Source organism: Ursus maritimus, unplaced genomic scaffold, assembly GCF_017311325.1.
Source record: "Ursus maritimus isolate PB19 unplaced genomic scaffold, ASM1731132v1 scaffold_24, whole genome shotgun sequence".
In the NCBI taxonomy this organism is placed as follows: Eukaryota; Metazoa; Chordata; class Mammalia; order Carnivora; family Ursidae; genus Ursus; species Ursus maritimus.
The window spans coordinates 13,288,633-13,301,074 of record NW_024424897.1 but is presented as its reverse complement, the minus strand read 5'-3'; the positions used below and the strand labels follow the sequence as shown (position 1 = coordinate 13,301,074).

The window sequence follows — 12,442 nt, the reverse complement described above, 5'->3', positions numbered from 1 at the left end:
TTGTATCCAACCTTCAACATTTTAATTCTTTTGTTAAATATTTATTGACTGTCAAAGAAACTGAGTTTGTAGTTTAAAAACCTTCCCAAGAAGAAATCTTCAGGCCCGAGTAGTTCGCTACTGAATTCCTCCAAACATGTTAAAAAAGAAATACCACCAATTTACACAATCTCTTCAAGAAAATGGAAGAGAGGGGAACACTTTTCAGCTTATTGTATATGGCCAGCATTACTTTGATACCAAAACTAGACAAAGACAGTACAAAAAGGGGAAAACTGTAGACTGATATTTGTGAACATTAATGTAAATATCCTCAACAAAACTTTAGCAAATTGAATTCAGCAATATATAGAAAAGAGTAATACACTATGACTATGTCAGGTCTTACTCCAGCTCTGGGCCTGTCGGCATGTGGCACCTACTGAACATGCACACCAGTCACCAGTCAGGGAGTGTGGAGGCCACAGAATGCAAAGCTGGTTCGGTATTTGAAACTAAAACACTGTAATCCACCATACTGTCTAAAGAGAAAAATCACAAGATTGTATCAAGAGATATACCCCCCCAAAAAACCCCACAAAGCCGCATACATCTGTTATAATACAATATGTGTGACGTATAAAAGCTCCTAGCAAGCTAGAAATAAAAAGGAAATTCCTCAGCCTGTTAAAGAGCACCTATAAAAATCCCATAGCTACCATCATATTTAATGGCAGAGACTGAATGCTTTCTCTCTAAGACTAGGAACAAGGTAAAATATCCACTCTCAACACTCCTTTTCAACATTGTACTCGCAATCTTAGCCAAAGCAGTATGGCAAGAAAAAGAAATTGAAGGCGTAGGGATTGGAAAGGAAGACATAAAACTCTCCCTAATCAAAGATGACATGATTATCAATGTAGGAAAGCCCAAAGAATCTATCCAGAAAACAAACCAACAAAACCCCTATGACTAATAAGAATATAGCAAGGTTTCAGGATGTAAGGTCAACACTTACAGATCAATCTCATTTCTATATACCAGCAATGTATTATTGGAAACCAAATGTACAAGTCAATACCATTTACAAGAGCTCAAAGAAAAATGAAATAGAGGTATAAATCGAGCAAAAACTGTACAGATTTGTATGCTGAAACAGAATTGCTATAGAATTGCTGATACTATAGAATTGCTAAAATGTGGTTTGTTTGGTAATATGAACCATTTTTTTCAGCTGTCATTAAGATTTCTCTGCCTTTACTTAAATTCCTTTGAGGACAGATTCCGAAGTAGCAAATCATATTTTCATGGATTACCTTCATCTATGTTGTATTAAATAGACTTTTTAAAAACAATTTCAAGTTTTGGTTCCTTTTCTGACATAAAGGATCAATCATATTTATGATGTGGTTTGAAATTGAATTTCATATTTCCTCTGCACATTCATGTTTGTCAATAGCTGCTTAGGAACTGTTATAATAAATATGTTACACAATACTTCCACAGTTCCTGCTATGCATGTCAACTGTGTGATTTTTTTGGATTTCAGATGAATGATAAAAATGATACACATTTTCTAAAAAGCTTAATTGAATATTGTGTCCTTTCATCTCAGCTTTCCGTCACTTTCTGATTTTTAGTTTCCCTCATTTAAACTTTGTGGTTTAGATATCTCTTCATTGTAAAAAGGTATTTGTTTATACTACCAGCGTACGTATGCTTAGTATTTAATGAAAAAAGGCTTACAAAGCTAACGCCTGAAATTTATATGAGTATATTTAGTGTTCTGTATCACCAGGGGATTTGCTTATCATAACCCGTTCTTTCTGAGGCCTTAACAGATGTTAGTTTTGTATTTTCATATTCACATGTAAAGACTTTAGAATGTGATTCCCTCACAGATTGTGGCTGGGCTTATTACTAAACACTCAGGCATGATAATAAAAAGAAACACTTCATTTTGATTCTGGGAGCTGATGATCTTCATAACAAACCTTGATAAAAAAGACACACTGCACAAGCTATTGTCATCAGTCATTCAGGGGTTGCCTAGCCCTAGAGAACATGAAGCAGTTTAGGAGGGTTGGTTATTCTACTGAACACCATAATTTAATGACCTTGACAAAGAATTTTCAAACGTGCTGATTAAATTCACAGTTGACAGTTATATTCTAGAAAACCAGAATCAAATTCAGAATGATTTTGATCACTGAAAACATTCTTTTAAAGCAGAGCAAAATTAAAGGTGAATTTCGATATTATACTTAGAGACAGAAGAGCAATAAAAATATATGAAAAAAAGAACTAGCCAGATGGAAGTATTATCTCTTGCCTTCTTCATCCAGTAACTAAAGTTTGGAAATGAAGAAATGACCAGACACTCATTATTTAATAGTGAGAAAAATTGCTTGCCTCCTATCCTTTCCTGCCTTTCTGTGCAGGGGCATGCAGTCCAGACCCATTCCCTCCCCTGCTTTACAACCTAGTGGTTCATCTGGGATGACTTCATCCTCACAGTGCTTATATCCACAGTTTCTTCTGTTCAATTGGCCTGAGAATATCGGTTTGTGCTGTTTTATATTCCCAGCCAACATCCTGCTATTACTGTGCTAATTCATCTCTCTCTCTTCTTTGTAATCTGATCTCCAGTTCTTGATTTCCAATTATTGCTAACAGCGATGGCAAAAGAAAGCTTCCTCAGAATCCTAATGATCACAAACTGAAGAGTCAATGTATTACTATTGGGGGGGAGGGGAGGGGTGCCATAAAAAGTCCATCTCATTCCATCGTGTAAGATCTGCATGGAATCTTATCTTTGTATTTTGTGTTATAACACTTGTATGACAACAAACCCTTCCTCTGTGCCAGGAAGAGTTCTGAAGGTTGTACATGCTGAACTCATTTAATTTTTGCCACAGTCCTAAGAGGCAGGTCCTGTGGGTGATGAAGCTGCATTTAGAGATGAAGCTTCCAGGAGGTTATTAGGCCAGTTGCCCAGGTGACACTGCTGGCTGGTAAAGACAGCCTGAAGTCTAACCTGGATAGTCTGGCTCTAGACTGAGGCTGCATACCCAACTGCTATGTGTACTGCCTTGCCACCAAAAGGGAGACTGAGTATTGGTCACAGCGGTCAGGTGGGAAGAAATGGAGAGTATGTGGGGAGCAGTAGAAAATCTTGAAATAGCTGGTTGATGGCTCTTGTTGTGAGGGTTAAAGGGATCTGGGGTGTGTAGTTTAGGGAGGAGAAAATACAAGGAGTAAATTAGTTGGGTTTCAAATGTATAAAGGATGGTTTTTTTTGAGAGCATAAGAACACAAGTGGGGGACAAGAGAAAGAGATTCTCTCACCCAGTGCGGGGCTTGATCTCACGACCCTGAGATGACGACCTGAGCCGAAACCAAGAGTCAGATGTTTAACTGACTGAGCCACCCAGGCGCCCTAAAGGATTTGTTTTTAAAAATTATATTTATTCATTTGAGAGAGAGAGAGAGCACACATGAGCAGAGGAGAGGGGCAGAGGGAGAGGGAGAAGCAGACTCCCCACTGAGCAAGTCATGTCTTGCCATCAAGTCTAAGGAATAATAAATAGGGAGGCTGTGAAGATTCGGCACAAGAGAGAAGTCTAGAGTGGGTTACTGTTCAAGGTGGCTGTGGTTCAGTTGACTGCGACTGTAATTTCCTCCATTTAATTTTGAGCGGATACGTTTCTTCATTCTTAATCTAATGTTACCTAAGATGGCAATAGAGTTTTAGAACCAAAGACAGGTAGTTTTCAGCTCCATATCTTACAGACAAGAAAACAGAATCAGAAATTAGATGTGTGTTGTCATAGGGCTGCCTGCTAAGGGCCAGAACTGAGTTTTGAACCCAGCTCTGCTGAACACTGTGTCCAGAGCTCAGGCTGCTTTTTGGGGCCAGGTGGTGGGGAGGGGTCATGGTCACAGAGGAGAGTATTTTGAGAATTGCTGTTTAATACAATGAGATTGCTGTGTACCAAAGGGGGGGGGGATGTAAGTTTCATTGATTGATGAGATGTCCTTTTTCTTTGTGTAGTATGAACCCAGAGGACCTGGTCGGCCCTTGTACCAAAGAAGAATCTCATCTAGCTCAGTCCAGCCTTGTTCTGAAGAAGTAAGCACTCCTCAAGACAGTCTTGCTCAGTGTAAAGAGCTTCAGGACCATAATAACCAATCTTCTTTCAACTTTGCATCCCCGGAGTCCTGGGTAAACACCACCTCATCTACCCCCTATCAGAACATTCCGTGTAATGGATCCAGCAGGACAGCTCAGCCCAGAGAGTTGATAGGTAAGACAGAGTCGGTGGGTTGTTAAAATTGCAATTTTAACGACTCAGCTCCTGGATATTGAAGTTTTTCTCCTACTCCCCGGGCCCCCGTTTACATTATTGTCTTGGAATAATATTTAATGCTCATAGCTCGTACGTGTGTCTCAGGCATACAGTGTTAATTTAGGACTATATTGAGTCCATATTTATGGTCTGGAAGGGATGTAGATCTGTCTGTTCTGGGAGCTCACCAATTTGATCATTTTGACCTGTGAATGAATGAGAGAAGTAGGGGAATTTGAAGTGTATTTCTAATTAGAATCACCTTTGCTTGGGAAAAGTTTGTTTTCTGGCTTTTGATTCCCCAGGATTAGGGGTGGGAGGAATTGGTTGGGTCAGCATCAGTTTTCAAGGATTTATTGTCAATAAAGTTGTTGACAGTTTGCTACACAATAGAGTTTGGCCAGGAGAGAAACTAATTAATAATAAAGTCCAACATTTTGAGATTTAAAAATCCTGTGTTTATTCCTTATATTCTAATGAGCTCAGAAATCTAAGGCTAAAGAGGAAAAAAAAAAAAAAGGCACAGGAAGGCATTCGAATGGACAAGGCCCTATACTGTATTGTTAAAGGAAGTCTAAAATCTTTAGCGTTCAGTGCAAAAAAATGCACTTTTATCTTGCCTCTGTTCCCTCTTTTTTTTTTTTTTTTTAATATATATTAAATGTAAGGAAACAAATGATACTATTTGAGTTCTCCAACCTGTAGCTTTCTCTTTGTAGGCTGTAGACATTGATCTTTGTCAACACGCCTGTGATCTTTGTTGGATGAATTTCTGCCCTGGTGGCATCAACCTTTGTATTTGGATTTAATTTTGTTCATCTTTAGAATGTGAATCTATTGTTTCTGTAACTGGCCCATTTTTGAATATGTGCCAGGTAAGCATATTTTTAGAACAATAGACATAGTAGGACAAAAGCATTAAAAATATTTTGCTTTTATTTCCTGGCAAGAGACATTGTCATTTTAATTTTTAAACATTCCTTAATACCTACGGTGTATGATCTGCTGCATTTTTCCTGGGGTTGCTTTGTCATTTTAAAGGTCTGACATACATACACTTACATTGTCATACCTGAATTTCTTGAGAAACATCTCAATTACAAATCAGTGATAAGGATTTTTTAATTTTTAGTTGTTTTGTTTATTATAATTTATTTTATTTTTAATTACAATTCATCTTTTATTTTTAAATTTATTTTTATTTAAAATTTTTTTAAATTTAAATTCAATTTAGTTAACATCTACTGTATTATTAGTTTCAGGGATAGAATTCAGTGATTCATCAGTGGCATAGAACACCCAGTGCTCATTACATCACATGCCCTCCCTAATGCCCATCACCCAGTTACCCATCCCCCCCGCCCCCAGCAACCCTCAGTTTGTTTCCTAGAGGTAAGAGTCTCTTAGGGTTTACCTCCCTCTCTGTTTTTCTCTTATTTTATTTTTCCTTCCCTTCCCCTATGATCATCTGTTTTGTTTCTTAAATTCCATATATGAGTGAAATCATATGGTATTTGTCTTTCTCTGACTGACTTATTTCTCTTACCATAATACCCTCTAGTTTTATCCATGTCGTTGTAAATGGCAAGATTTCAATCTTTTTGATGGCTGAGTAATTATTATAATTTATTTTAAAGAAACAACATCCTTTCTCTCTTTTTTTTCCCCACCTTAAATTTTAGGATAACTTTTGGCCCAAATCAGTAAAAACCTGACTTGAGCTGATAAGGCAGAAAGTTTCTAAATAACTGTCCAAAACACATGTCATTTTATGGTATCTTTTCCACAAATACACAGTTATTATTTTGTCATTACTAGCAGACAAATTGTAGTATTCTTTAGTTGAAAGTAACAGTTAAGTGTTAAAAAAAAAATGAACTCAAGGCCACGAGTATCCTGAAGCACAACTTCCTGTCCATTAGTATGTATGTATTTAGTTAGTTAGTTATAGAGGAATGCAGCCATTGCCAGTGGGAATCAGAAGGAAAATAGTCACCACATGGGAAACTTCTTTCTGAAGTTTGAGGCTTCTTGAGTTGAAGAAAACTGTTTGTATCATACTGGTTTGGAATTTAAAAGTGGTCATTGCGTCTGATGTGGTCCTATTTTCTCTACAATTGAAAGCCTGAGAGCAGAGAATTGTGTCTTTTTGAACTTTGAATTTCCTGTGTTGTCACTGATCACACTTCAAGCTCTTGGGGAATGACTGCTGAGTAAGAAGATAATGCAAATAGGTCCCGTGCGTGAGGGGGCGGGTGGGCAGTCCGGTCACACTGCTCAGCCTGGTGATGACCACTGGTGACGACATGTACTTCATCAGACACTCTCCAGTAATGCACGGATGAAAATTTAAGATTAGGTAGAGATACACACTTTGAAAAAGATCACTGGGTATCAAATTAGTAATAGTTTTAAAGGATAGTTTCTCTTATCTGGAGAATATGTGGTAAGTCACATTAATAGAGATTTCGAATTTGTGGTTCAGTAAGAATGTAGGCATTAGGTTAAACTGCCTCTGGAGTTGTTTGTAGTATTGATTGTTTAGTTGAAAATATTTTAAACTCTGATTATATTGTCATGAAAATGAGAGCATGGTTAAATAATAAATCTTAGTAAAGTAAATAAAAGCAGTAAGTTTTTGAACAACCAGTAAAATGTTTATGTGTTATATTGGGTAGTACAGGCCACTGTTACATATTGAAATGTTTGGGGTTTTTTTTATGTTTCAGATTTTTATTTAAATTCTCATTAGTTAACATACAGTGTAATTAATACTCGTTTCAGGAGTAGAATTTAGTGATTCGTCATGAAATGTTTGTTAAACTAATGCTTTTAAAAGTAATTGTTTTGTAAAATCTGGGACATCTAGTTGGACAGTGAGAAATGTTCTAAAAATATGTTAGGTGGTTTATACTAATTTTTTAAAAGATGTTATTTATTTATTTGGTGGGGAGAGGGCGAGAGAGAGCATGAGCGGTGGAAGGAGAGGGAGAAGCCGATTTCCCTGCTGAGCAGGGAGCCTGATGTGGGGCTCAATCCCAGGACCCTGGGATCATGACCTGGGCCGAAGGCAGACGCTTAACTGACTGAGCCACCCAGGTGCCACTAAACTAATTTTGAACAATTTAATGAATTTTTAATAAAAGCTTTTATTTATTTTTAAAGAGAGAGAGAGAGAGCAAGCAAGCTCGTGAGCAGGGGGAGGGGCAGAGGGAAAGGGAGAGAGAGAATCTAAAGCAGACTCGAACTGAGCACAGAGCCCAATGTGGGGCTCGATCCTACCACTCAGATCATGACCTGAGCTGAAATCAAGAGTCAGATGCTTAACCAATTGAGCCACACAGGCACCCCTGAACAATTTTATGAATTTTTAAGGTTTTAAAATAGTATTATGAAGTTAGCATATTGAATCAATGAAATGCAAAGACTAAAAAACGAAATATTTGCATTTTAACATCCCAGTGCACAAATAGATAATAAACATGGGGGAAAAAATCCATAAACACCAGTAATCAAAGACATGCAAATTAGAGCTACAAGATATTTATTTATAAAATAGGCTAAGGCTGAGGGGGGGAGAAACACCAGTGTTGTGATTGGGTAGGGAAATGGGCAAGCGTTTTGGCAGAGCGTATGTAGGTAGTATCTGTCCGCAGGGAAGTTTGGCTGTAGTTACGGAAAGCTTTAATTGTGTATCTGCCTTAGGACTCAGGCATTATACTTCTAGGCGTTTATTGTAAGGAAGCAGTCGTGCATATTTAAAAATATTTGTCTATAATATTTATCACAGTATTTAAAGGTGAAAAATTGATTATAATCCAAATTTCTAAAAATGAGAGGTTACTTAAATAACTTTTGAAGTATCCGTGTTATATGATTTCTTTAGGAAGAAGCCCACCAAAAAGTTAATGCTGATCTCTGGTATATGAGAATGTGAATGACTTATTTTCCTCTTGGACCTTTTCTGTAATTTCCAAATTATTCTCAATGAATATATATTATGATTATATTCCAATAGAATGTTAGTGAAGGGGAGCAGAATTTGCCACCGTCAAATAGGCTTTTTTGCATAAAGATTATTTTAGGCTGATTATTTTTAAGAAACTATAGACACAGAAGCTCTGAAAACTGGGTGAAAGTTACCCTTTTGTAAGAGAGATTTACATTTACAAGGGAAATCTCTGTAAGAGTATCTCCCTCTCTGTACCAGCAAGAGGAGGATGATTCTAAATTTCTGGAAACCATATGTGGAGAAGACAACAATTTATCCTTAAGTTAACTTAACCCTGCATGACAACCTTACCCTTGTTCACTGTGCTTTTCCTGGTAACCTTGCATAACTGCCCTCACCCCCAACATCTTCTTTTGCCTTTAGCTGGAGATGTTATTTTAGTTGGTGGCTTGGGCCATTTCGGGGAGTTATCCAGGTTTCCTGGATCTCCCTCATGTATACAGAAGGTATACATGTTTGTTAAACTTTTGTTTGTTTTTCTCCTATTAATTTGTCTTACTATAGGGAGTGTCTCAGCCAAGAACCTACAAGAGGAGAAGGAGAATTATTTTTCCTCCCCCCACTTTAGTTAAACATTTAAAAGGTTGAAAACAGTGTTTGAAAACAAGTCATGGTTTAGTGGACAATAAAATTTTTAGGAAGAGTGGAGTCGAATCTTAAAGGATGTTGTTAAGAATCAGGCAAATTACATATAGGAAATGTGAAGAAAAATTTACAGCCGTTTTTCCTCCACCACATTCTGTGTTTACTTATATGTTACAAAAAAGGGGAGCATTTTTAAGAAGGAATCCAATGTTATTATTATTTAGGTTAATCATAAGAGCTGTCTGACCAGAAGTCCGCATATAAAGCTCCTTTCTATTTAAGAGAGAACATGTAGGTTCCCATTTTCAAAGTTGAGCAGTTAATATAATAAATACCGCAATGTATACATGTAAAATTAGCTTTTTGAAGCAAACCTTCGGCTTTGACCTCTAGGTTTTATATGTTAGCTGTTCAGATTACACAGTTAATTCTTTTGCAAGTGTTATTAATGAGATTGAGATGTTTGATTAGATGTGTTGTGATTTCAACATTCTGTGGCAGAAGTGGTCCGTCCTCGTGGCTCTCCTGTCCCTGAGTTCCTGGAGATGAGAACCAGTTGTGACACCGTGAGCTGATGAGATGCATAGATATTGCTGGGTGTGCCCTTAAATCCGTATTACTGTTCTCTGCTTTTTAGTTCCACCCAAGACCGTCAAACCCCCTGAGGATCAACTGAAGTCTGAGAACCTCGAGGTGTCCAGTTCCTTCAACTATAATGTGCTGCAGCATCTCGGCCAGTTCCCCCCTCTCATGCCCAACAAGCAGATCGTGGAGTCGGCCAACAGCAGTAGCCAGCAGAGCTCTGGGGGCAGCAAGCCCGCCATGTCCTATGCCAGCGCTTTGCGGGCCCCTCCCAAGCCCAGGCCCCAGCCTGAGCAGGCCAAGAAGAGTAGCGACCCTCTGTCTCTGTTCCAGGAACTGAGCCTGGGGAGCTCATCAGGCAGCAATGGCTTTTACTCCTATTTTAAATAATCACTTTTTTTTCCCCTCAAGGGAGAATGTTTTAATTTCTGTTTGTATCAGTAGAATTAAGATAGTCGGACTTCATCTATAGATGCACAGTTCCCTTTGTTTTAATATTAAATATGTTCTCACTTAATTGCTTTGCTGCTAGACTTGCAACTAATTTTTTAAAAGTATATTCCATTATTTTGCATTTTTGACGTGAGTCTTTTGACAGCTTTTATGTAGAATAAAAAATATTTTTAAATTTGTGTATTGTTACATATGTTTGCATCAAGCTAGCAGCTAAGAGGTTAATTGTGCAACTATAAAAAAAAAGAGAAAAAAACTTTGTCTAAAATGTATTTAAAAAGAAAAAAAATTGTAAGTAGCATTTACATTTATTCAATAATATTACCATATGCTGGGTTTCTGTACCAGAAATGGCCAGTTGATGTACAAATGTATGTTATTTTTGCTTAAATTCATTTAAAATTTTTTAAAATAAAGGGGCAGCATCTTCTAAATACTTTAAGTTTTATCAGCTTTTTTTTTTTTTTGTGACAAGATGCTGCATTCTAAAACTTTTATAGTTTTAGACTATGTAAGATGTGCTGTTGTAATCTCCATCCACTGTAGGATAGAGTTAAAGGCATTCTTTGCAGGTGTATTTTGTATGCCACTGTTTTTTGTAACATGAAAAAACATTGGCATATTTAGTTATTTTTTGGACAAGCTATACTTCAAGCTTGTTTTTAACGTTAATTTGATAGTGTGTGTTTTTTTTTAAACAAATCATGAAGCTGAAAAATTTTTAGGATTGTTGGTGCTTAGTAGACTTGATAACTATTTTAAAAATGCGTGAATTTAGTAAAATCCTTTTTTTCTCACTATGCATGTGTAAATGTTTGTAATCTGGCTTTCCCCCCCTCTCCAGTGGTATAAAGAATTGTGCCGCTTTAAGGTTTTTTTCCCCCCTCCAGTAAAAATTTTGGTACCTTATTTGATGTTTACATTAAAATGTGACATTATATGTGGCAATTCAGATATTTTGCTAACTGTTTTGTTTGAGGAACATCATTAAAAATGTTTGTCCAAGATATATCAAAATTCATCAAAACCTGGGGCAAAAAACTACCCTTGTTTTTCATGTCTTTTGATTCTTATAAAATAACCCCACTGAACTTGTATAAAAATATAAAATTTAAATAGCTATCTTAAAATATTCTACAGTCTAAAAATTGTTTTTGAATGAACTTTGGTAAAATCCAAAGGAAAACATTTACCCTCTTAAAACTTGTGGTCTTGTAACACATTTGAAACAATGCATGTCCTTATTGTTTTCCTGATTTGGTAGTACTACTTTTATACTTCAGAGATACCTTGAAGCTTACAATATAACTTTTTTTTTTTTTTAATAAGATAAGGTTGGAAAACATGGCTGATGAGCCAATGGATCCTAATGATCCATTCAAAAATAGTTTTTCAGAGGACTGCTTTTGAATAGGCCATCCTGTATCACAGTACATTTTTACAGTGGGGTTGAAAAGAAGCAGGGCTAAAGAAAGCTCCTTACAGCTCTTCTGTGACCCGAGTTTAGTTGCTGTTGGCCAGCTACGACCCCCGCCCCCCCATCATCCTCAGACAACTTAGGAGAAGAGAATGCCTTTAGTTCAAGGTTAGCGAGCCTGCAGGACAAAGAAAGAGCACCTCTATTCTTCCGTTCTGTCTTTCTGCTCAGAGTGGGTGCCCGTCGTTTGCCTGTGGCTTTCCGTTAGGGGCCACGTGTCTCCATGTGAGGCCGCAGATGGAGACCTGTCGACTGCAGACGCGCTCATGGTTAGTATAAATCACAGGTGGAAGACAGAGCCAGCAAGTTCCAGCACCACGTTTTCTCTGCATGATGTCAGACCACCACATTTAACTAGGTCAGATTTTGCTGGGCATAACTTTAGTCACAAGAAAAGAAGAAAATTTTTTGCCACATAGCTATGTATTCTGACTCTGTGACGAAACTCAAGACAGAGCCCAAATGTAAGTTAGAGCTCCCTGATGTGAGGGTGTCTGTGAAAAATAGTTTTTCACCAGTGTTGATTCTCCTCCCCCACAACACAAATGTTCAAGAGCATTTGAGAACAGGAAGGCAGACCTGGCCTGTCAGGGCTTTCAGTTAATCCCTTGTCGTGGAGTGATTGCCTAATTTTCTGTTTTCCGCACTTGAACCTTTAAAAAAACAGTTTGAAATTATTTGTATTTATATTTTAGGGGTCAAGTGCGCACCCCACCACTTTTCATATAAATACAACCGATGCTGGAAGCTTTGGATAAGGAAGCTGCTAAGTTGTTGTGACAGCCGTGTTCTCAGCAGTTATTTCCAAATAACTAGAAATAATAGCTACTTACCAGTCCCCTGCTCTGCTGCGCCCACGTGTCCCTCATTTCCCTACTCTTCCTGCAGCTGGCCAAGGATTCGGACATTGTTTTCGTTGAATGCGTGTTCTAACACACTTACTCTTCCTCAGCATTACTTAATGCTGTCTTTCCAACCATAAATAATGGTTCTGAGCGAGTCTTA

At 37.5% G+C, this 12,442-nt stretch overlaps 1 protein-coding gene across 5 annotated transcripts in view; it reads left to right on the top strand.

Moving 5' to 3' along the window:
* HELZ (helicase with zinc finger) overlaps positions 1-10,903 on the top strand; it is a 152,458-nt gene extending 141,555 nt beyond the window's left edge. For all 5 annotated transcript variants that reach the window (XM_040640372.1, XM_040640374.1, XM_040640370.1 and 2 more), the window contains 2 exons: positions 4,034-4,286; positions 9,563-10,903. In XM_040640372.1, coding sequence (XP_040496306.1) covers positions 4,034-4,286; positions 9,563-9,897 — 588 coding nt within the window. In that variant the 3' untranslated portion in view covers positions 9,898-10,903. The remainder of the gene's footprint in view (positions 1-4,033; positions 4,287-9,562) is intronic.
* Positions 10,904-12,442: the final 1,539 nt, after the last annotated feature.